We start from the raw sequence: 21,617 nt of genomic DNA, 5'->3' as shown, positions 1-21,617 counted from the left end.
TGACTTCGTTACGTAATCTGATAGCCGTTCTTTCAATCGTTACGAACTTAAACGCGAAGTGAAAGTAGAACTTTCCTCCAAGTCACTCAACAAGAGGAAGTAATTCAATAAATAAATAATCCATGAAATTAGGTAACAGTTTTTATTAGATTAAATCTACACCCAACTGGGCAGAACCCATTGCACATCTGTTGAATGTGATACTGAGAGTTACACAAAATACATTTATATCAAAAAGACCGATTAGCCACGGAGGCCACTGGAATTCAAGAGTTTGCAGTTGTTTACAAGAATGGCAGGAAGTTGAAGAATTGGAGCTTTTTAGGATAGTATTTATACCGCTACCAGTCGAAGAAACTGGTTAGAGCGCCATGCTGATAGTTCGACATTAGTGCTGCTCTCTTGCGTTCAGCATACAGAATCTTGAAGAACATGACTCAGCAAATCAGAGAACCCAGTGAAACATCGTATTTGACACGGTCTATAAGCCAATTATTCATTTCCTGAACACGAGGACAAAGGAAACTTCGAAGCGTGGCAGCGCTTGTCACTGGCAATTGGTCTTGACAACGCCAAAGCGATTGTTTATCATCGGTCAACTCGGATCATAGAATGGACCTCAAAACATTATTTGCTTCTTTCAAAAAAATTACATGAAAATCAAAGTAAGAATCCGTTTAAGAGTTAGAATATCTGAGATTGAACTGCACTTCAAGATTATAAACATTCACAGAGATGTAACCAGATAAAAAGCTTGTTGATCAAGTGGAACAGAGACGTATTGTTGCGAAATGGTAAACCGCCCGACTAATGTAAATGAAATTAATATAATTGATGAGACGATATCATGGAAGGGTTAAACATTCACAAAGATTATTGGTACGTCGATCTCAGTATCAAAAGTAAGGGTACAAGAGTGATAAGGGTACAACATATATATAGATATATGTACATTAAGTTGAACAAGTAACTGAATATTTTTATTTAGTTAACAATAATGACTGATTATCCATATGCCCCAGCAACATGGGATGATGATATGTGCAGTAAAATGAGTATTAAATTATATAATAGACAATATGAGACAATGTAAATCCTCCAAACTACTGACTGACAGTGATGGGAACCTTCGAAGAGAATATTTGCGGCAATTTCTCCGCTGTGCCAATAGAGAATGAGAAATCATAGATACAAGGAGCTCTACCAAGTGATCATCAACTGATAAAGCTGGTTCACCCAAAATTTTAGGATTTATATTTTAACTAATCTATAGTTCATAGACGTTTGCTTTGTTTTTTTAATGAGATATTAGCAATTACCTTTTTTTGTGATATAGTTAGAAACTAACATAATTCCGGTAAACCTGGAAATAAGAACGTCAACCAAATATGCTTATAAAAAGCTCATTATATTGGATACAGTTTTTCAAGTGTGAGGTTTAGATGTAGTCACACCAGTGAGGTAAGGATGCTCAAGTAACTGCTGTATGGTTGGCCGCTTGTAAGGCTGATATTGAAGGCAACTTCGCATCACATCTAATAAATTTTTGTCATCGCAGGGTGGGAATTGAATGATGGTATCTGGATTGCTGATAGCTTGGAGCTTCTGCCAAGTGTTTGTGATGTGTTGAAAAGGCGTCTTGCCGTAGACCAGGTTATAGAGAATGCAGCCCAGTGACCACACGTCTGACTTGGTGCCTATCTTGATAACAGGCTTGTCTCCAGCCAACCCATTGATAATGGGTCCTGCATGAACGTCGTTTAGTGACTCAGGGCTCATATAATTGAAGGTCCCTGCCTGGCTGTCCTTCAGCACGCTCGTCATGTCGTTCTGAATGGACGACGCGATGCCGAAATCGATGAGCTTCAGTCCATCCTCGACCAAGATGAAGTTGGCCGGCTTCAGATCCGAGTGAATGATGCCTTCAGAAAATAAATGTAATTACCAGAAAACGTCAAAACTCGAATCACACTTCAGTAATTGGTGACATCAAAGAAGTAAAAGAACTGCTAATGCACATTTTACAAGACATCTACGACTCGGACGTAGAGGTAACAGCAGCCAGCAGCACTCACCCTTCTCATGTATGGCCTGCACCGCCAGCAGCATACCCCGCCAGTGATGCTGTACGGTGAAGCGGCACAGGAAGCGGCTGGGCTGAGATCGTGCCGACTTCAGGACGAACGCCAGGTCGCGGCCACCGCGCTCCATCACCAGCCGCAGCTCGCCGGGCGTCTCTTCGCTGTAAGACAGGACAGGGTTACTGCAACGCAGTACGCCGCTGCTGCAACGCAGTACGTAGCAGCTGCAACGCAGTACGTAGCTGCTGCAACGCAGTACGCCGCTGCTGCAACGCAGTACGCCGCTGCTGCAACGCAGTACGAAGCTGCTGCAACGCAGTACGCAGCTGCTGCAACGCAGTACGCAGCTGCTGCAACGCAGTACGCAGCTGCTGCAACGCAGTACGCAGCTGCTGCAATTCGTACAACAGCTAGAAGCTCTCAAACAATTTGCCAGTGTGAACCTTGGCGCAGTACATTCCGTGCGCAATTACTTTAACGAAGTCTTGAGTAACTAAATATCAGTGCGATATCCCTGCAACTCTGCAAGTGGCTATAACTACTCGCTGCATTTCTGCCGTAAGTTGGTATGTAGCTACTGCTACTTGACAGGCGGCTACCGAAAGTTGAGCTACCTCCCGGCTAATGCACCACACTACACGGCTACTACACAGCACTATAACGTTGTTACATCACACAACTCGACTGCTACACCACAGCTCGTCATAACTGCACCGTAACTCACAAGTCATGCAGGGTGATGACGTGGTCCGTGCCTTGCAGCCGCTGTAAGATGGCGATCTCGTTCTTGTAGCCGACGATCATTTGTTCATCGACGCCACTCAGCTTAACGATCTTCACGGCCATCACAGCCCGCGATTCCAGACTTACTACCTGTAATTCATATGGATGTTAATACGTTCAGTTAAGTGCAATAATACAGTTACACCACATCGATAATAGAAGGTTTCAGCAAAAATAGTCAGCGTAAGTATTAAACTACACACGTGCCAATTTCCCGAACCTAGCTAAATTCACCTCGTATACTTCGCTGGAGCCGCCGCGTCCAATGAGGCTCAGTTTCATGTACAGTTTGCCGTTAATACAAAGAGAATCCATGGATGAGAGGGCAGCAGGAGTGACTACAGGAGTGGCGGTCGCTGCCGCGACCAGAGTAGCAGCTTGAGTTGGAACTTCAGAAGCTGTTGAACTTGCAACAACTGCTGAACTTGCAACAGCTGTTGAACTTGCAACAGCTGTTGAACTTGCAACAGCTGTTGAACTTGCAACAGCTATTGAACTTGCAACAGCTGCTGGACTTGCAACAACTGTTGAACTTGCAACACCTGTTGAACTTGCAAATGTAGCTGAACTTGCAAATGTAGCTGAACTTGCAAATGTAGCTGAACTTGCAAATGTAGCTGAACTTGCAATTGTAGCTGAACTTGAAAATGTAGCTGAACTTGCAAATGTAGCTGAACTTGCAACAGCAGCTGAACTTGCAACAGCAGCTGAACTTGCAACAGCTGTTGAACTGGAAACGTCGATGGCAGTCAACGGAACACGCGGCGCAAGGCAGTTGCTTTGAGGCAAATTCAGGACACTTGGCAAAGAAGCAGAGACTACAGAATTAGCTTCAGTCGTCACATGAGTTCGCGATGTGCCTGTTCGAGATAATCCAAACAATGGTGTTCCTGTGGTAACTGGCTTAGCGGCGGTAGTTACAATGTTCATTTTAGCGCAGCTTGAAAAGTTTGCACTTGAATCGCAAGAATCCAGCTGGTTAGAAGGCTGGTAGGTTACAGTGGGGGTGTGGATATTGGGCTCATCAGATTCTTTGAGAGCAAAATCCATGTAAAACGGAATGTCACTCTGTATTCTGCTGGATGTCGCTGGAGTGATGATTTGCTTTGTTAGAATGAGAGAATTCCTATTGCCAGTACCGGCGTTTGAATAGTCAAGTGGTGGTGTATATTTTTCCAGCACATTACTTCGAGAATTGTCTGCAGTCACATAAAGAGGAGAGGTGACGCGCGGGGCAGAGGTGTCATGAGCTGAACCTGATAGACGCCTGACATTATTGGGATTTGTACTTGAAAAATTTGAAAAGAGACGAGGAGTTAGAATGAACGGACGATCGTAAGCCATTTTGTCATGGAGGTCATTGGATTTCAGTCCAGAAGCAGGCAGATTATGATCCTGATGTGAGCTCCGTGGAATATAAGACATTGAATTAGTAGTTATAGGTTGATATGATGAAGTATCTGTAGGAAGTTTCCTTACGGCTAGTGATTCCATTGAACAATTGACACTATTAGTTAAATGCCCTGTCCCACTAATTATGTTTCTTGAATTTTGACCAAAATATGAACAAGAAGAGGACCGCTTGAATAATGTAGATCCAAATCCACCTGGCTCAGGCTTCAGTGAATTTTCGGAGACGTCGTCACGAGGAGAGGACAAGCTGAAATAATTGAATGTAATACAATGAAAATAAAATAAAACTTTTAATTTCTAACAAATATATTTCGAAATGCGGTCAGATTAATAGTGCCATGTTAACAATTATTATGAATTAGTATTTATGCAATGGTAAATGCGATCACATCAACATGGACTTTTAGGTCAGGTAGGTATATTGTTCCATTTCCTTGTAACACTATAATATCGGAATATAGATAGGACATTTAATTTTTCACACTTAGTCGCCATATTCAACACCCTTGCCAAGAGCGGATACCCCCAAGTCTTACCGGGAATACAGAGCAGCTGCCATTGGCTCCTTGAAAGCGTTGGCAGTAGATGGCTGGTGCAGTAAATGGGGGGCTTGCTGTTTATGGACGCTCCAGTTGTATATGCTGCTTCCCTTCAAGGCAGACTGGGCGTCTGCATGTTTTTTTAACTCATTTTCATGAAGTCTAGCTTCAGGAAGGTGTTGAGGACAATAGTTTTCTTTGTTAGAATAAACAGAATTGAAGCCAACAGCAGTAGAAGAAGTGGACGGGCATTGTAGAAAAGAAGTCGTCGTCTGTGAAAAGCCTGAATCAAAATCGAGCATGGGAAGATCTGCATCTGATGGTGGCTTTTTAGCATCAGGAAAATCTTCAAAGTCCATTTTACAGACGATAGGAGCCTTGCCTGAATTATATTTCAAGCTTTTGGGAGCATTTGAGCTATATTTGCAGGAAATTTCAGGGGTGGATACAGACCGAACCTGAAAGAGAAAAAAGTAATATTGCATAGATTGATTATGGAAATCTTGATAAACAAAAAGTAGTAAAAATTAATAAACCAGCAAGTATTAACTTATTAAGCAGTGCCAACGTTATTGATTGACTACTGGAAAAAAATTTAAACAATGATACATCTTGGAATAAATTGAGCTGTATTTACACTGCTGTCGCTCACAAACATTTCTTCATTAACTCTGAGAATATCATATCACATAGGCACTGAAAATTAGAAAGCAATAAAATAAGTTCAGAATTAAAAAAAATTCAAGGACAGAAAAACCAAAATAGTTTTACACTTGACGCAGCATATCCTAAATATCACAGGAAAATTGGCTATGGCACAGGCATTTCACCAACAGCAACCACATTCACCCTAGAGCTGCTTGGATAACTCACAAAAAAGTATCTCATCCAATACAAAAATGCCTATAGAATTATATCAGATGTTACCTTCTATGCAAATTTATTATTGTTTGTCAATTTATAGAAAAATGAAAATAACATTTCTCTCTATACCTTTAGCTTTCTTAGCTACAGAACACTTTGCTTGATAACAATACAGCTTTGCTCAAAGACCTACAAATTCTTCTGTGGGAATGCCGCTAGTTTCATCATGTACACACCAAAATTCATAATTTTTTCATGTCTAGTTGAGCTACTATATATCCCAAGGCCTCAAAACAGCTCAAGAAAAAGTATAAACAGCTTCGATATAAGGATACAAATGGGAATTAAGATCTCAATAGCCTTTTTCTGTTAAAATAAAAGAAAATAAGGTCAACTCAGAATGTTCTCATTTAGCACTGAGGGCGGCAAACAAGCAAACAGTGAGATTGTCTATCATGATACAATCCATGAGGAATTTCCCTTTATATACCAGCACATCAACTATACAGAAATGGATGTATACTTTATCTGTATCTGTATACTTTATGTATCTGTATACTTTATCATCTATACAGAAATTGTCCATATTGCAATAAACATTCTCAAAAACACAGTAAGCCCTACAATGAAGCAGTTTAACATAACCAAATTTGAAAGAAATTTATTTACACACCATTTTCTGGGAGGAGCCCATGAAACTTGTCTTGCTGTCCAAATGATTGGGGCGAAAATGTGGCTTCTTATTGATCCCCAACACAAGCTTTTCACACTGAAAATAAAGCAAGGCAAATTTTAAAACCAGAAATAGCTTAAAACTAAATGTTTTAAAATATTTTGATTTTCTGAAAATATGCAAGTCACAGTCAACAGTGATAGTTGATTTGAGTTGGAAGAAGGGCCCAGCAATTGAAATACAAAGGTGACTAAAAAAGAACCTGTTCAGCCAAACAGATTTGATAGAATAGCCAATGAAAATTAAGTATAGAGTCACTGGAGCATAAAGATAGCAATGGCGGATTTTTATCCAAATGTACGGTATAAAATTTATTTTTTTTTTTTGTGAAAAACTAGCTTCACTGAGAGAAATAGATGCCCTAACAGAATTTCCATTTCCAAATGCTAGCTTAATTTGATGGAATCTGACTTCAACAGGTAGTTGCTTAGTTCTAGTATGAAAATATTAATATATATATATGTCTCTAAATAAGTTATAAACTATAAAACAGGGCAACTAGGACCATTTTTAGCACTTTATTTTTTTACCTTTCCTCTTTTACAAATAGTAGCATGGTATATATACAAATTATATCTCTTTATTGCAACTGTAGTGTAGGTTATTTCATGGTAGGTACTTCATGAGCCATCAAAACAATTTCTCTACAGTAAGAACTTTTTGATCATATGGTTTTCTTCTCTTCAATGTCAAAATGGTCCAAGTCACCATGTCAATGGTCTAATTTCAACAGTTTGTCTAATATCTATTATTATGACAAAGTTAAGTCTTGGATTCTCACACCATTAGAATACAAAAATTTCAAAGCATTCAAATGCCAATTCACCAATGAATCTATGTGTCTGGACAATAAAGAACCATGTTCATTAATAACATGCAGGGCTTATTCCCACCATGGCAACAACAAAACAATTATACCCCAAGGCCATTATTATAAGTAAAGCAGGAATAAATTATGCATACATGAGTATGGGTACAATTGTTGCATGAATGAGAGGAAGAAATGCTAATGCAATGAATAACTTCAACAATTTTAAAGTCATTTCAAGATTATTTCAAATAATCTAATTTTCTCAGATTAATTTCATGGAGGAATCCAAAAAAGTGGGAATTTATAGTTAGCAATGGAATCCTTCAAGTCAAAGATACCATCAATTAATTGGAAGCATTGCTTCCACAGTTAACTACTGCATATGTTAATGCAATATAACAAATTGAAGGAAAATTCCTGATAATAAATGAATGAATAGAAATGGCTGCTTGTAAATAATGTAGGAAGAAAATCAAAGTTATCTTGCATCCAATTGACATACAAAGTGAGGTGAACATGAGACTAGCATCAAATAGACCTTCTTTAAATAGAAAAACTGTGCATACGGGCTTGTTCTTAATTGATAATTGATGAGAATTTCATGAAAATCAGTTTAAAAATAAGATGGCCTGTAGTGGAAGCAAATGATTACAAAAGCACTAACTTGTTTTGTAGATTTGTCATCTTGATTTCCAAGATTGATATGCATCACACCATGATGACCAGTCTCTGGGCAGATGCTGAGTCGAGACGAGGCAGGAAAACTATGTCGCAATAATGACTGCCGGTTGGGAACACTGCAAGGAAAGTCATTCTGAAATCTTAATGTTCTAGTTTCAAAGTCAACGAGCCTAAGCATTACTAAAAAACAAAGACCCTCAACATATAGTGCTGAATATATAATATATATACAGCATCATATTTCAGTTGAGCAGAATTGATTCATTGATAACAGAAGTAAATCCATTCATTTTGTGAAGTATGGACTGTGGACACTCATCAAAATTAGCTTTTTGTTTACAAATGAATGTCATGGCTTCAAATAGTCCAGTGTCCACTATCATTCATATAAAGAGGAAAAATTCACAAAAATTGCAATTGAATGTTGACCAACTTTAGAATGAAACTGATAATCCAAACTTACACATTCTTGCTCATAACCTTGGCAACAACATCACTGATGGTGTTGGTGAATTCATAATGATCATTTTCCTCATCTTCATCTTCATGGCTAAGAATGGAGTTTGCAGCCGTGGAGGTAAATTCATCATCATCATCATATGATTGTAAATTTTCAGTAGAAGCCATATCTAAGGAAAATTTTTGAATAGTTAATCACACAAACTAAAGTTAGACTAGAACAAAAAAAGATTTTGTGCACACATAAGGGTAAATGCGGTATATTCCGACACATTAAGGATGCATCGAGAAATGAAAAACTATAAAAAAATAACCGTATGCGTTACTCAAGTTCTGTTTGCTTTACGTGACTCTCAAAACACCGCACTATGCACTAGCAACGATGAAACGTCACTAAATGTTGCCATATTTATTTAAAAGCCTTTAGAATGCAAATCAACCAAATCCCTATATTCCGACGCTGTGCGCAACTAAATTGGGCACGTTGAGAGACAAATTCCGGTCGTGCTTCAAACTCTACTAATACACAATTATGATATCCTTGTGTTTGAATTCTGATCGCTGTGTGAGCTGTATTGGAATATGACATGGCTTTGAATTAGAACACTATTGACTATTGAACACTACCGTAAAATGGGGTAACTTTGACCACTTTTTTCAAAATGATGCCATTTTTTTACTAGATAAGTTAAACTTAAATTGAAACATGCAAACTACAGGTCTATACTCTAGCTTTACTCACCATAAATTGCTGGCTCCTGCCTCTCATAGTTTTGATTTAATTTTAAAAAAAGTGATGGTCTTTGTTACCCCAGCTCTTGGGGTTTCTTTGACCGGGTGGTAAAATCAATTTTATTTTTTGGTAAAATAACTCCAGGTTGTGGTGCATTGTAGTAAAACTCTTCTAGTTACATATGCAAAAGACAAATTTTAGGAAAGTGTCATAGTTTGCAAATGGGGGGCGCAGCCCCTCAATGGGCGAAATGTGACCACCTAATGGCAGCTGTGACGGGGTAACATTGACCGGTTTGGAAATTAAGTTAAAATTACCATATATAAGACTCTGTAGAGTCTGAAACACAAAGAAAAAAACATTAATAGGTGTATCAAACATAAAATATGTTATATAGGTACCTATGACCATTTGCAAACTATGACACTTTCCTAAAATTTGTCTTTTGCATATGTAACTAGAAGAGTTCTACTACAATGCATCAAAACCTGGAGTTATTTTACCAACAAATAAAAAAATTGGAGGGGGTACTCCAACAGGCTTTAAATAATAGCTCTTTTTTGTGGGTCACATTATTAATTTTTTAAACCTATTAGATATGCAAACTTTTCAAATCTTTCTATTGTGTTACGTAGCCTACGTATTAGGCCTTTGATGGCCATTGACAAAATTTTTCTGTCAAATTGTTTTTGAGTTTTGGGGGTTGTTAAAAAAATAATAAAAAGTGGTCAAAGTTACCCCGCCGGTCAAAGTAACCCCATTTTACGGTACTTAATTAGGCTTTTAATTAACAGCTATTAAGCTTTCAATTAAGAAAATTTCAATTTTTGCACACAACTCAGAACGAGCTGTGTGTGTCCATTTCAAGTTGTGTCGGAATTAGTTTTTATGTGTCTAAATCCGTTTCTTAACTTTATCATCTATTAATTTATTTACGACTTGAAATCAGCAGATACAAGTATACTTAAAGGATTCCTAATATATTCACAGACTTATTTAAAAGTCTCAAACCATAATATTCTTTCTACACAAACAGTTTATTACTATTCGGTAGAGCAAGGTCAACTGTCATTCAATTTTGACACATTTTCCGATGATCTCACTGGGTGGCATGCACCGTCTTTCTTTGGATCTCAACATTTTCCTGCCAGAAAGCCCAGACCTAGTGTTTTGGCAATAGTTTGGTGCGCAAAGGGATGACGTCACTATTTCAACCAACAACGAATGTGTGGAACTAAGACAAAGCTTAATACAAAGGAAAAACTAGAGAGGTGTCGGAATTACCCACGATGTCGGAATATACCGCATTTACCCTGTTAAATCCATTAATATAACATTATTATCTGGCATCTGACAAGATGCCACACTCAGCATGATGTATGTTTTCGGTGAATTTTCCTGCGCATTTTCACTTTTTTTAAGCTATTACTGTGCACAGTTGGCGCAATGTAATGAAAATTGATTATCTTCGCGCACGTGTTCGCGCAATCCCGGCCATCTTTATTTTAGAAGAAATTTTCTCCAAAGTCATATGGCAACACTGAACACCGTCTGTTTACATTTCATATGTATAACAGCCCCAGTTTACGATTACCGTACGTTCCGTATCCAACAAGGCAGAGAACCGGAAGAGTCAGAAGTAACCCGGACATGTCTTACATTTTATTATTGTCAGTTCGACTCACGTAGTCAATATACTCGCATATATTGTCGACTAAAATAGTAGAACTATTTTAGCTTTCTAAAGTACGGCGCACGGCGCATTTTTTTACCAACGTAGTACGGTGCACCGCGCAGGTTGTTAAAATGACAAAATAAATTCCCGCGCAGTCGCGCACCTGGCACATCTTCCTGACCATGGCCAAGATGGCAGGACTCAACTTTCAATTCAATTCAAATCAAAGAAATAGAAAAGTTTTGTCCATAACCATAACAAAAGTTTATCCATCCCCAAGGATAATAATTAATTTTTTTCTTTACTTTATGTTCTACGAAGAAAATAAATGCTAAATTAATTAGAAAATCTGTATAAAAAATATGAAATTACCATCAATTTGCATCAAAATGAATAATAATGACTACCTGGTAGGCTGGTAGCTAGTGCCTACAGTTGCATACTGTTCACTGTTGGACATTCAATGGACTAGTTAAGAAAGCTAGCTAGTAGCCTAGTAGTAGCTAGTAGGTAGAGCTAGTTTATTAACAGATTTTAATTCAAATTCATTTATAAAGTAGGTATAGAATTGTTTATGCTACCATAACAAAAAAATTTTAACTCAATTTGCAATAAATCTTGCAAAAGAATATGGTATATTAACTGTATTTGAACTTGATAGTTTATTACCCTTCCAAGCCCTCCTGAATTGAGATTTCTAGACTGAGTGGCTGAGCCTGAGTCTGCCTGACTGCAGCGGATTCACATTACTCATTAGCAATTTAGCATTAGGCATCATTATTAAATATCAATCATAGCTACAAACAAATTGTAAAATTCCAGTGAAAATCAGGCTCGACACTACCGGCTGTCTGCTGACACTGTAGCGGACTGGACTCTAGTGTCTAGTCTCTAGAGGTCATTGGGATTGGGTTGGGTCAACAGCAATCACCGTCAGTGACCGAATGCTGCAAATCAACATCTGAACAATAGTCAATAGTGAACATCGCATCGGCATCCACTGATTGAGTAATCGCGTAACCTACGTCGATACGAAACAAATTTTTCCCGATGATGAATGCAGCCCAAAGAAACTACCACATTGGTTTAGGCCTCAAAATAGTGGTACTCAATAGACATACAGATGAAAATGCTGAAAGAATCATTATTGCACACGCCACACAAGACACGACACATTTTAATAAACAGCAAGTCAGCAACCACTTTGTAAACAACACCCACAGGCCACAGACGGTGACAGACCACACCAGCCCCGCGCCCTATATCAGTTTTTTGGCTTTTTCAAAGGATTATAACTCGGATTAGTCGGATAAGACTGTGATTGGCACACCATCGACGATCGGGAATCGAGATGTTTAAACCGAGTGCTGATGACGTCAGGACAAGCGTCATTGGTTGTAGGCATTGTGATTGGCTGAGATTTTTTTACGTGGTCAAGTCAAAGTTGTTAGTTTATGGTCGAACATGAGAGTGAGCAAATGGGAACGTAAAAACTTGAGAGTGAGCAAATGGGAGCGTAAGTGACATGATATAGGACGCAAGTGTTTGTTAAATATGGCATGGGCCTATACGGGGCAAAATAGACTAAGAGATGAATGGCTGACGACAGTACAGGGTGTAACAGTGGAAGGAAGAAATAACAAAGGGAATTAAATTATTTGGTTTAAGAGTATTGAAGCAAAGGAATGGAAAGAATGGGCAGCCTTTCATCTTTGCCAAGATGATAGAGGTGCCAAAGTATGAGTGCACATATGATGGCACTGGAGGCAGCACCTATGTTCTGCGCGAGAGCAAATGCTCTGACTGTGAATGCGCGGATATTCAGGTAGAATGAAAGAGGAGTGGGTATTTAATTTATGTGTGGCAGAGGGGGCAGGAAAGCTGTGAAGCATCTGCTAATGGAGTATTATTCATACGAGAGGGAAAGATTGGAAATGATGTGAGTGATACTGGATGAGAGGGGTGAGGGTGATAGTGCGATGAATGAGAGAACGGGAGTCGATTCGATTGCGATGATAGTGGGGTCTGTCAGAAGGGGTGACTGCTGCCGTGACTGAGAGTGGAAAGAGATATTTTGAAGAGTGCATGGAGAATGATGGAGAATGAGGTTGCGAGAATAGAGGTCGAAAGAGTGTAAAGAAATGAGCAATATTAAAATAATAATAAGAATACAGAAATATAGTTATGGCCTGAGAGATCACAATAGCCAATTAAGAATTCGAAGACTACAGTTCAATAAATAGGACAGCAATAATAGGCTAGATAACTTCCCTCTTTAACCTTACTTTTCCCTATTTTCATCCACCCCATCCCACCCCTAACACGAACTTTCCCATCTCTCTAGCCTCTGCACCACTGTTACTCCTACTTGACCCTCCTTCCCTCTCCTCCTACCTACACTAATGAATGTGTGACGCGTGGCAGCCATGGTTGAACTACATGTACCAGTTCAACTATGCGTGGCAGTTGGCCGATATGAAGGCCCGAATCATTAAAGTCTTATTTTCTGGTTCATCATGCCCTAAATCCAAATCGCAAGAAAAAGAAAGATTGAAAAGGACGTACTTGTCCAAATTTTTGAAAAATTTTAAAGTGAGATGTTGTAATTTTGGTTGATTAAAATAAATATTTCAATTTGAACTCGAACTTTTTTGAGGTCTGACCCTGGCGATCTTTTTTGGGTTCCCGACTATCGGCATTTCCGCGGCTAGTTTAATGACCAGAAAATATTTCTTCTTCATGGTTATTTGCACACCTCCGATGTATCATAAAATATATCCGCACGTAATTCATCGTATGACCAGCACATTCTCTTGGACCGGGCATAAGATCTAAACACGCATAAATGATACAAAATTTTTTAAAATAGTATAAAAGCCTTTAGTGCAATAGCTACCAAGTCTTCACTGAAGCCTTGAAAGCAGGCAAGGTTGCAGGAGGCTCTGGCATCTTGAGTCGAGGAGTTCAACACTCTGTCCCGGGCGAAAAGAGTGGCAATAATCATCAGTCTTAGTCATCGCTAATGAGCTTGACTGGGAACTGAATGCCTGAATGATGCGCTTTGCGCTGGACTGCCTCCTGCGTATAAAGCAAATCGTGTTGGTGTGGATCACTCACGCACGATGCATACTTCAGCACCGGTCGGGTCATGCTCTTGAAACAGGTGGTCTGAACGTACGTTATGCATCGCTACAGGTAGCAATGACTGATGACGTTTGCCCCTGTGGCTCTTGCTGCGACGGACTGCTCCGTCAGTCTTATTAGGGGTGCATTTTGACTCTGTGAACTGTCCATAGCTTAGCGTTACTCGAAGTATTTGCGTATATGTATTCTCATTTGAATAAGTTACGGCAAAAATCGTACAATAAAACACTGGTACATTTAATATCATATTAGAAAATTCAAGTTCACATCCTACGGCCACACAAATCTCTAGTACAAGAAAAGGGTAATCAGAACACAATTAAAGTTGAAAATCTATCACTTTGCATCAGTAAAATCTCCCTAATTTTCAGAAACGTTGATCCGTTGCAATTCCGGAGAGTAGTATGACTGTCGTGAACGACCACGTACCTAACGCGCCCGTATTTTCAGCAGCCGTAGCCGCGCATCCCCGCTGCCTGAGGTCGTTCTTTCTCCATAGATGTCTCACGTTCGGTCTGGCCGTAGATTGTTTAATAACGACCGTACTTCTGAATATTGGAGTAGTCTTAATCGTCAATAATGTTACTCCAAGCTCATTACCGTGCTTCTGTTATTGGTGATCGTGCCCGTACCGCTACCGACGATGACTTTGACCGTAACATGCTGATGACCGCACCGATGTCAATTCTTTCACGGTGCTCGGGTCACTCACTGCTCGCTCTCGAATGTGCCGATTGCCAGCTTTATATTCGTTGAAAGCCTTCTTTCTTGTCTCTCGTTCTGTCTTACGGCAAAGTCACAACCGTAGCAATGATTGTTGACCGTGCAAATAAGCCATGTTTGCCATTACTCGTAGATTTTTGACATGTCGGATTTGTACTGGTATGAATGTATCGAAGTTACGCACGGCCGTTATTTCTTATTGGTGAATAATTAAATTCAACCATGGTTATTTCTGACCCCGCCGGCAGCCGTTGCGGAGATAGCCGTAGACCGTATTGGAATGGGGAGCGCAGCTGTGCACCAATAAGCCCTGAATCGAATGCCTTGGATCTCTCTAGACATCCACCAATCAGCCGTGAACCACTCGGCTTTGTATTCCTCCGGCCTCGCATAGAACCTGCCGTGCACCATCAGGCCGCGGATTGAATCTGACTTCCGGGCATCGTTAAATTACGTTATTTTGCGTTCACAGCATCTGAAGGTTAGGTTTCAGATAGCGTAGTTCTGTTCCAAAATTTATCGTCCTTCGACAAGTGGCCGTTCGACCCACGGCCTAGATACGGACGGCTTGAAGTGTTGAAGGCTACGTTCCGGAAGGCAGGAATCATGATGGTCCATTACATCCAGGGCAGTGGTGGTCTTCGCAGGCGACCCGAATGGGGAGCGACAATCACGACAGTAGAACCTTTTGGCGCGAAGTCCGAATTACCTACGATTCATACTCAAATTGTATATCGTATATACTCAAATTATATGACTATATAATTATAATTATATGATTTCTGGAGCAAAATAATTCAGTAGAATCCATTTCAAAACGCGCAACAGTTAGAGCTTGAAGGATACTGTACCCTGTCTAATGTGGACTAAATTTTTCAAGGTAACCATTTATCTGACAAGTTTACTGATTGTTTGCGGTGCGCATACAAGTGCATCAAACAAAAAAAATATATATATATATATATTATTTGATTATGTAATTGGCTCCAAACCATTCATTCTAGAAACTTTCTATTGCTGAAAAGCTGAATATTATTTCGTATGAAAATGTCTTTCCAAGCCACCATCCAAGAATTCAGTTTTATTGATGTTGATATATGAAATAATTAACTGAAAGGGAGATGGCTTGTAAAAATATCGCAGTCTGATATAATTGGCCGAAACCTGTTACATTCTGACTTCAGCGACAATACAGCTCGATGTAAAAGCTAATGTGCATCTAAGCTCCTGGATTAAAAAAAATAACACATATAACTGAAAGCAATACAAAGTACTGTAGTCAATGCTCAACTGTCAACTGGAAAACACCGTAGTTTACGCTACATTTTCTGAATATTAGTTAAATATTTTTTTGGCTTATGAAAAGCATTTCAGCCCAAATTTTTACTGTCCTGTCTAAATATTTCAGAAGAAATTAAAATTAAAGTGTAGAGGTTGTAGCCTTGAGGCTAAAATTTATTTTTTTACATTTGAAAAAAAATTGAAGGGTAGATTTTCGTGTACATTCTAACATAATTATCAAGGTTGAGGCCATTCATACACGAAGTTTGAGAGAAATGCAAAATAACAGAAGATCCAGCAGCTTTAACTGTCAGTATTTAGGTGAGTAGGTAGAACAAAATAAGGACAATAATAAAACGGAATATTAAATGACAAGTAAGGCTGGGAGACCATTGAGACGACTGGGTGTGAAGAGAATATCCTAAAGTAGTTTCGTGGTTGATAAAACAAATGAAGTCTGAATTAGTAGTAGAAAATAATATTGTAATTGAAAGTAATGTTTGCAAATGAAAAAGTAATTATTGATTATCAATATGGCTGCACTGCCAACAGCAAAACAACCCGATGAAATTAAAACCCTGTGACAATCCAATGTTCCAGAGGCTACGCACCTGCAATGGACTAAATATATTTGACTTAAGTGTTGATAATTACATACGAATAAATCAACATAATTCAAAACAAAATGACTATATTTTTAGTTGTTGGTTACATGCGAAAAATTCTTCACACATGTTCTCGCCCTGTGTTAAATAGTGGCAAAACCACAGTTGGTTTTAAGAAGAAGTCGAAGATGGAAGACATCGCCGCAATAAAATAACTTACTTCGTGCTGCTGCCGTTGGCGTGAAATTTCTGGTTCGTGTGATTTATCAGCCGTGCGTAATAATTTTGTGCCTTTCACTCTGAGAGATTTGCTGCCAACACCTTCCGTTAACATGCCTTCAAACTCTACCCTCTCGCTAACGCCAAGGCTCAAAATAGAATTCGGAGAGAAGTTTTTGAAATCTACTTGTATCATCATACCTTCCTTGTTCAACTTCCAGTTAGCAGAATCCATGGCCAATGTGAGAGAAAAGCTATAAACGTCCCAGTTGGCGACCGAGCACCGATCCTTGCCTCGAATCTGTGCGATCAAAATACATCGTTCGTAGTCCAAGAACTTCATGTTGGAGCGATTGCATGGAGTTAACTCTTGCCCTATATTACAAACTATGAATTTTCGAACTCGTTCCGGCAAGGGTAGAATTGTTAAGAAAAATTGAGGCCAATTTGTGACATCGGTAACTTTAACGTCGACCACTTCTCCGGACCAGCGAACCTTCAGGCCTTCCAGTGGCTGACAAGCAATCCAAGTCTCAGCTTCCAAATTCCCAGACGGAACACAAATATTGCGGTAGTCATTCCAGTTCAAATGAACTATTTCTTCTTTACTTGCAGGAAGATGAGTATTTCCGAAAAAGAATATAACGACACTGCATGTAATAATAAGCTTCAATATCTTCAATGTTCTTGGGAAATATTTTTCTAAAATTTGTTGTAAAATAACAAATGTGATGATAACTGCCAGCAAGAAATCGAACCTGACAGCGAGATATTGTCCCAAGAAGAAGAGCGCTGCAGCGGGAGCAGCACTTGAAACGAAACTAAATATCAGAGGTGCGAAGATGAGAAGAGACCAAATAATAGAACAATAAGCTAAATTTATGGGTGAATAAACGGACTTCAAACATGCAAGGAAAAGATTAGACCAGATAACGCTGAGCATTAATGTAGAAAAGGCTAACCAACCTTTCTTGACACAGCAAATTATGTACCACAGAATGGCGGTCATATGGCACATGGAAGCAAGGCTCAGGTTCAAGTGGATCGTCTCTGTCAGTACATATTCTGCCTCCCAGTGTCTCAATAAATCGAAGTAAACCCCAACACTGGCCGGCAAATACTGAGATAAGTCATCAGCAAGGTAATTAAAATTAGCGCCCTGAGCAACCAAGAAGAGCACAAGTGGAAGATGTTCGACAAAATCAACACGTTTGAATGAACATTCGAGACTTAACAAACACATCAAGCCAAACACAGGCAAGCATATGCTAAGTAGTAAATTAGGAACTAAGGGTGCAGAAATTAGAAAACAAATTAGGCTTATAAACAAAATGATGAAGGGAAGGTGCCACCTGTTACGAAACTTTCGTTCGGCAGAGTCAGTGCACAGCGCTGAGCAATGATGCTTCAAGAGGAAGGACCACACCTTGAATTGGTCCAAAAATTTATAATTAGCGAAGATCGTTGCGCTCGATACCATCATTGACATAAGAGACGCAAAGAACATGACTGGTGGAAGGCATCTAGCTAAAGAATCCCTCTGTATTGATGAACAAAATGATGCTATAAATATGACCAGGAAACTTAGTTTGATATACGTCATGCTGTAAGACCAACATCGAATCTTCTTCATGACTTCCACGCCAAGAAATTGGACGAGTTTCTCCAGGGCTCTTGAGGCACCAGAGACACAGGCGGCAGTCTCGTCTGAAGACTGCAACCCGAGCAGGCGAGATTCAAAGAGACGTTGCCACAGACTTGGTCTCGTCTCTTCGTCCCGAGATCCTGGGGCGCTCGGAGACGAGGCAGGTCTGGTATCGCGCTCTTTACTTCTTTCCTGACAAAGGCTTAACGAAGGCAGGAACTGATGCAAAGTCGGCAAGTGTCCCTGCAATGATGATCTCATTAGTAAGTGTGTAAACTATCATCTCTAAACCATAAATTGCTATCGAAGTTACTTATAGGTAGGTCGACTGTCTATGCATGACGAAAATCACTATACTTCGCAGGAAAAATTATTCAGAGTAATGACAGGACCTTGACAGTGATAGATTTTTACCTGGCAGTAGGAAGCTGCTGCAGCGGCAAGATGCTCTTCAAGAAAGCGCTCTCCGCCATATTTGTGTTCTAGAGTGCTTGCTTCCGACGATACCTGTAAAAATTAGCATCATACAAACAGTGAACCATTCATTCACAAAATTACAATTCATATTTACTCTTGGGTTGAACTTTCATAAGCTGGCGCCGTGTAAAGATGATTCGAAGCTCCCATGAGGGCGTTCTTAATTTATTCTTCTTTCCATGCCGCAGAATTGTGAGGAGTGAATTACACAGATAACACACGTACTCGTAACAGTCACCGATGCTAGTAAATTTGCCTAATATACGTAATGTTAGTTGCACGAGTGATTAACACTGAACAAAATTATTAGTCTTGATGCGTGCAAGCATTTGCTGGTCTGTTGATAAAAATTACCTTGAAGATGCATTAAACTCAAATTGTTCTACATCAATTTCTCTCGTTCATCTGTTGTAAATACATTACACTAAAAAGACAAAACATATCGGTGGTAGTTTTTTCGGCTTCCCGAGCAACATAGGTCACTTAATACACAATAAGTGACAAACTAACTTGTATCTTATGACGAAATGTCCGCGACTCCAACATAAAGTAAATTTAAGAATAAAGGCTTAAACTAAAAAAGTTGCATAAAACATTTTACTGAGTAGAAGTCCTAGATAAACAAAACAGAACGTTCTACTCAGTAAAATGTTTTATGCAACTTTTTAGTTTTAGCCCTTATTCTTAAACTTAGAAGAACTCCTTGAGATAAAGTAAATTGCACTGGATTATTTGCACGGGCGTTTGAATTTTTTCGCCTTAGGGCCCGCAGGCAGATGGGCCCACATGTGCCCCGTTGTTGGCACCACTACTCAGGGGCCGTAATATCAAACGCAATCAAGTACACCTAGCGGCCTCAGTAGACATAGTGGCCGATTTATCGCCTGTGATTGGTTGGTTTAGCTAGTAAAGACGTCAATGATTGGCTATACAAACTCGTAACTATTTTTGATAGCACGGCCCTAGGGCTGCAGGGAGGCAAGCGTACCTCGGAGAGTTCGTGTGTTGGTCGCTGAAGATGGCGGATGTGCGCGGCAAGCATGGAACTCGTGACGAAATCGTTTCCATTGCTTATGCTGAGAATTGTTCAATGAGTTAAAAACAATTAGATTCTCATGCTGAAAAAGTTTCATTTAACAAAGTTAGGAAACAGTCATATTTTCAAAAAATAGGCATAAGATTAAAGCAAGTTTCAAGCTATTAATTTTTATTTCGTAATATTATAAATTCACGAATCATCCCACAAAAAAAAATATTTATCAGTTATAGAACGAACAGTTCTTGGACACGAATATTTGTGAAACGGATAACCAGTTTTCAAATTATTGATAAACCTTCATTGAGTACTTTTTTCTCGATTGTAAAACCATTTAAATGCTAAAATCTTACCTTAGGAAGAGATCGTGTGCAGCCTTGCGAGCAAGCTTCTCTTGCAGCGGCGTGGCGAGACAGTGTAGAACTTCATGGTAGTTATGTTCACTGATACCTGCACCATAGACATGACATGGTAGTTATGTTCACTGATACCTGCACCATAGACACGACATGGTAGTTATGTTCACTGATACCTGCACCATAGACACGACATGGTAGTTATGTTCACTGATACCTGCACCATAGACACGACATGGTAGTTATGTTCANAAGGACGTGACCCTGACAGCACCTCACAAGGACGTGTCCCTGACAGCACCCACCCACTGCAGTATCCAGGCACTGCTGCAGGAGTTCTGTGGCCTTCACGTGGCCCTGCAGCGACGCCTTCGTCAGCCAGTAGACGGCCTGACGAGCGCACTCCCCGTCGTCGTCTGTAGTGCAACAATAATGCTATGCTTTACATTATTAATTTGTTATTCCTTACCTTCATCAACATATTACCCAACATTACCTTAGTCTTAGTGCCATAGTCTGTAGTGCAACAATGATGCTATGCTCTACGTTAATAATTTGTTAAATTAGAGCAAACTCCGTTTTAGGCTGTTTGCTTTTAACATTTCAAAAGCTCTATTTGATCTTTGGATTGTTTCTTCCTCGAATTTAATCGTAGCGATAAAGAAAAAGGAAGAAAGCGGCCTTTGGCAGCTTTTCTACCGTTGACCTTGAGTGGTGCCACAGCCAGCAGGCGCAGTCTGCATGCCTTCAATCTTCGCTACGACGCAGTACGTGCTGCTACGCAGCTCCTCTAGTGACTGCTTTGCATCAATATACAGTCGTACGAACAAGTGAGTTTTAGGACACATTTCCCTGCAATTATCATTTGATAATTGTAAGGCTTTAGCCTTAAAAAATGCTATGTGTTAAATAAGTGACCAGTTCTAATAACTGTTTACCAGTTCGCGAGTGCAGTGTTTGGTTTTGCGCTTGTAAGCGAGAGTCGCCGGGCGTCAGCCAGGCTGACTCACGCTGGGCGTGACTCAGTGCTCCGGTGACTCAGTGAGATTACTTTCTTGCTCCGCCAGTGATTACTTAATAAGGTTCATTTTACTTGCATAAGCACTGCACAAAATAGCCTTAGCCCGTTTCGCTCAGCCGCTGACGAGCCCGTTAGCTATGCTGTCGTAGGGCGATCAAATCCTTTGATCAGGTCTATAGCGTATTCTGAAGCCAATACCTGTCTCTTATACACATCTAGATGTGTATAAGAGACAGGTATAGCTATGAGCACGTAACCGTGGTATAGCTATGAGCTCGTAACCGTGGTATAGCTATGAGCTCGTAACCGTGGTATAGCTATGAGCTCGTAACCGTGGT

General features: G+C 39.7%; 2 protein-coding genes across 4 annotated transcripts in view; both read right to left on the bottom strand.

Annotated features, from left to right (window-relative positions):
- Nucleotides 1-125: 125 nt before the first annotated feature.
- On the bottom strand, nucleotides 126-8,603 carry LOC108673797 (dual specificity protein kinase TTK). 2 transcript variants are annotated; one of them, XM_018161668.2, is made up of 8 exons: nucleotides 8,369-8,603; nucleotides 7,889-8,021; nucleotides 6,354-6,449; nucleotides 4,814-5,274; nucleotides 3,099-4,524; nucleotides 2,806-2,954; nucleotides 2,076-2,242; nucleotides 126-1,922 (listed from the first exon to the last, which is right to left on the bottom strand). In XM_018161668.2, exons 1-8 carry the CDS (start codon nucleotides 8,530-8,532, stop codon nucleotides 1,426-1,428), a joined length of 3,093 nt encoding a protein of 1,030 aa, XP_018017157.1. In that variant the 5' UTR covers nucleotides 8,533-8,603; the 3' UTR covers nucleotides 126-1,425. The 2 variants fall into 2 exon arrangements, with proteins under 2 accessions (XP_018017157.1, XP_047736086.1); XM_047880130.1 differs by lacking the exons at nucleotides 4,814-5,274; nucleotides 6,354-6,449; nucleotides 7,889-8,021; nucleotides 8,369-8,603 and having other exon boundaries at nucleotides 3,099-3,468; nucleotides 3,559-3,592.
- A 7,020-nt stretch (nucleotides 8,604-15,623) lies between these two features.
- The window catches only part of LOC108673805 (wolframin-like), an 8,868-nt gene continuing 2,874 nt past the window's right edge, over nucleotides 15,624-21,617 (bottom strand). Inside the window, exons 3-7 of one of the 2 annotated variants that reach the window (XM_018161675.2) lie at nucleotides 20,564-20,674; nucleotides 20,256-20,352; nucleotides 19,855-19,942; nucleotides 18,804-18,896; nucleotides 15,624-18,632 (exon numbers count right to left, since the gene is read on the bottom strand). In XM_018161675.2, the coding sequence (XP_018017164.1) occupies nucleotides 16,647-18,632; nucleotides 18,804-18,896; nucleotides 19,855-19,942; nucleotides 20,256-20,352; nucleotides 20,564-20,674 (2,375 nt within the window). In that variant the 3' untranslated portion in view covers nucleotides 15,624-16,646. The other variant, XM_018161676.2, reaches the window with a different exon arrangement.

The sequence above is a fragment of the Hyalella azteca genome, unplaced genomic scaffold, assembly GCF_000764305.2.
Source record: "Hyalella azteca isolate HAZT.00-mixed unplaced genomic scaffold, Hazt_2.0.2 contig4675, whole genome shotgun sequence".
NCBI classification, from domain to species: Eukaryota; Metazoa; Arthropoda; class Malacostraca; order Amphipoda; family Hyalellidae; genus Hyalella; species Hyalella azteca.
Note: the sequence above shows the minus strand (reverse complement) of the source record. Positions and strands in the feature narration are given on the sequence as shown.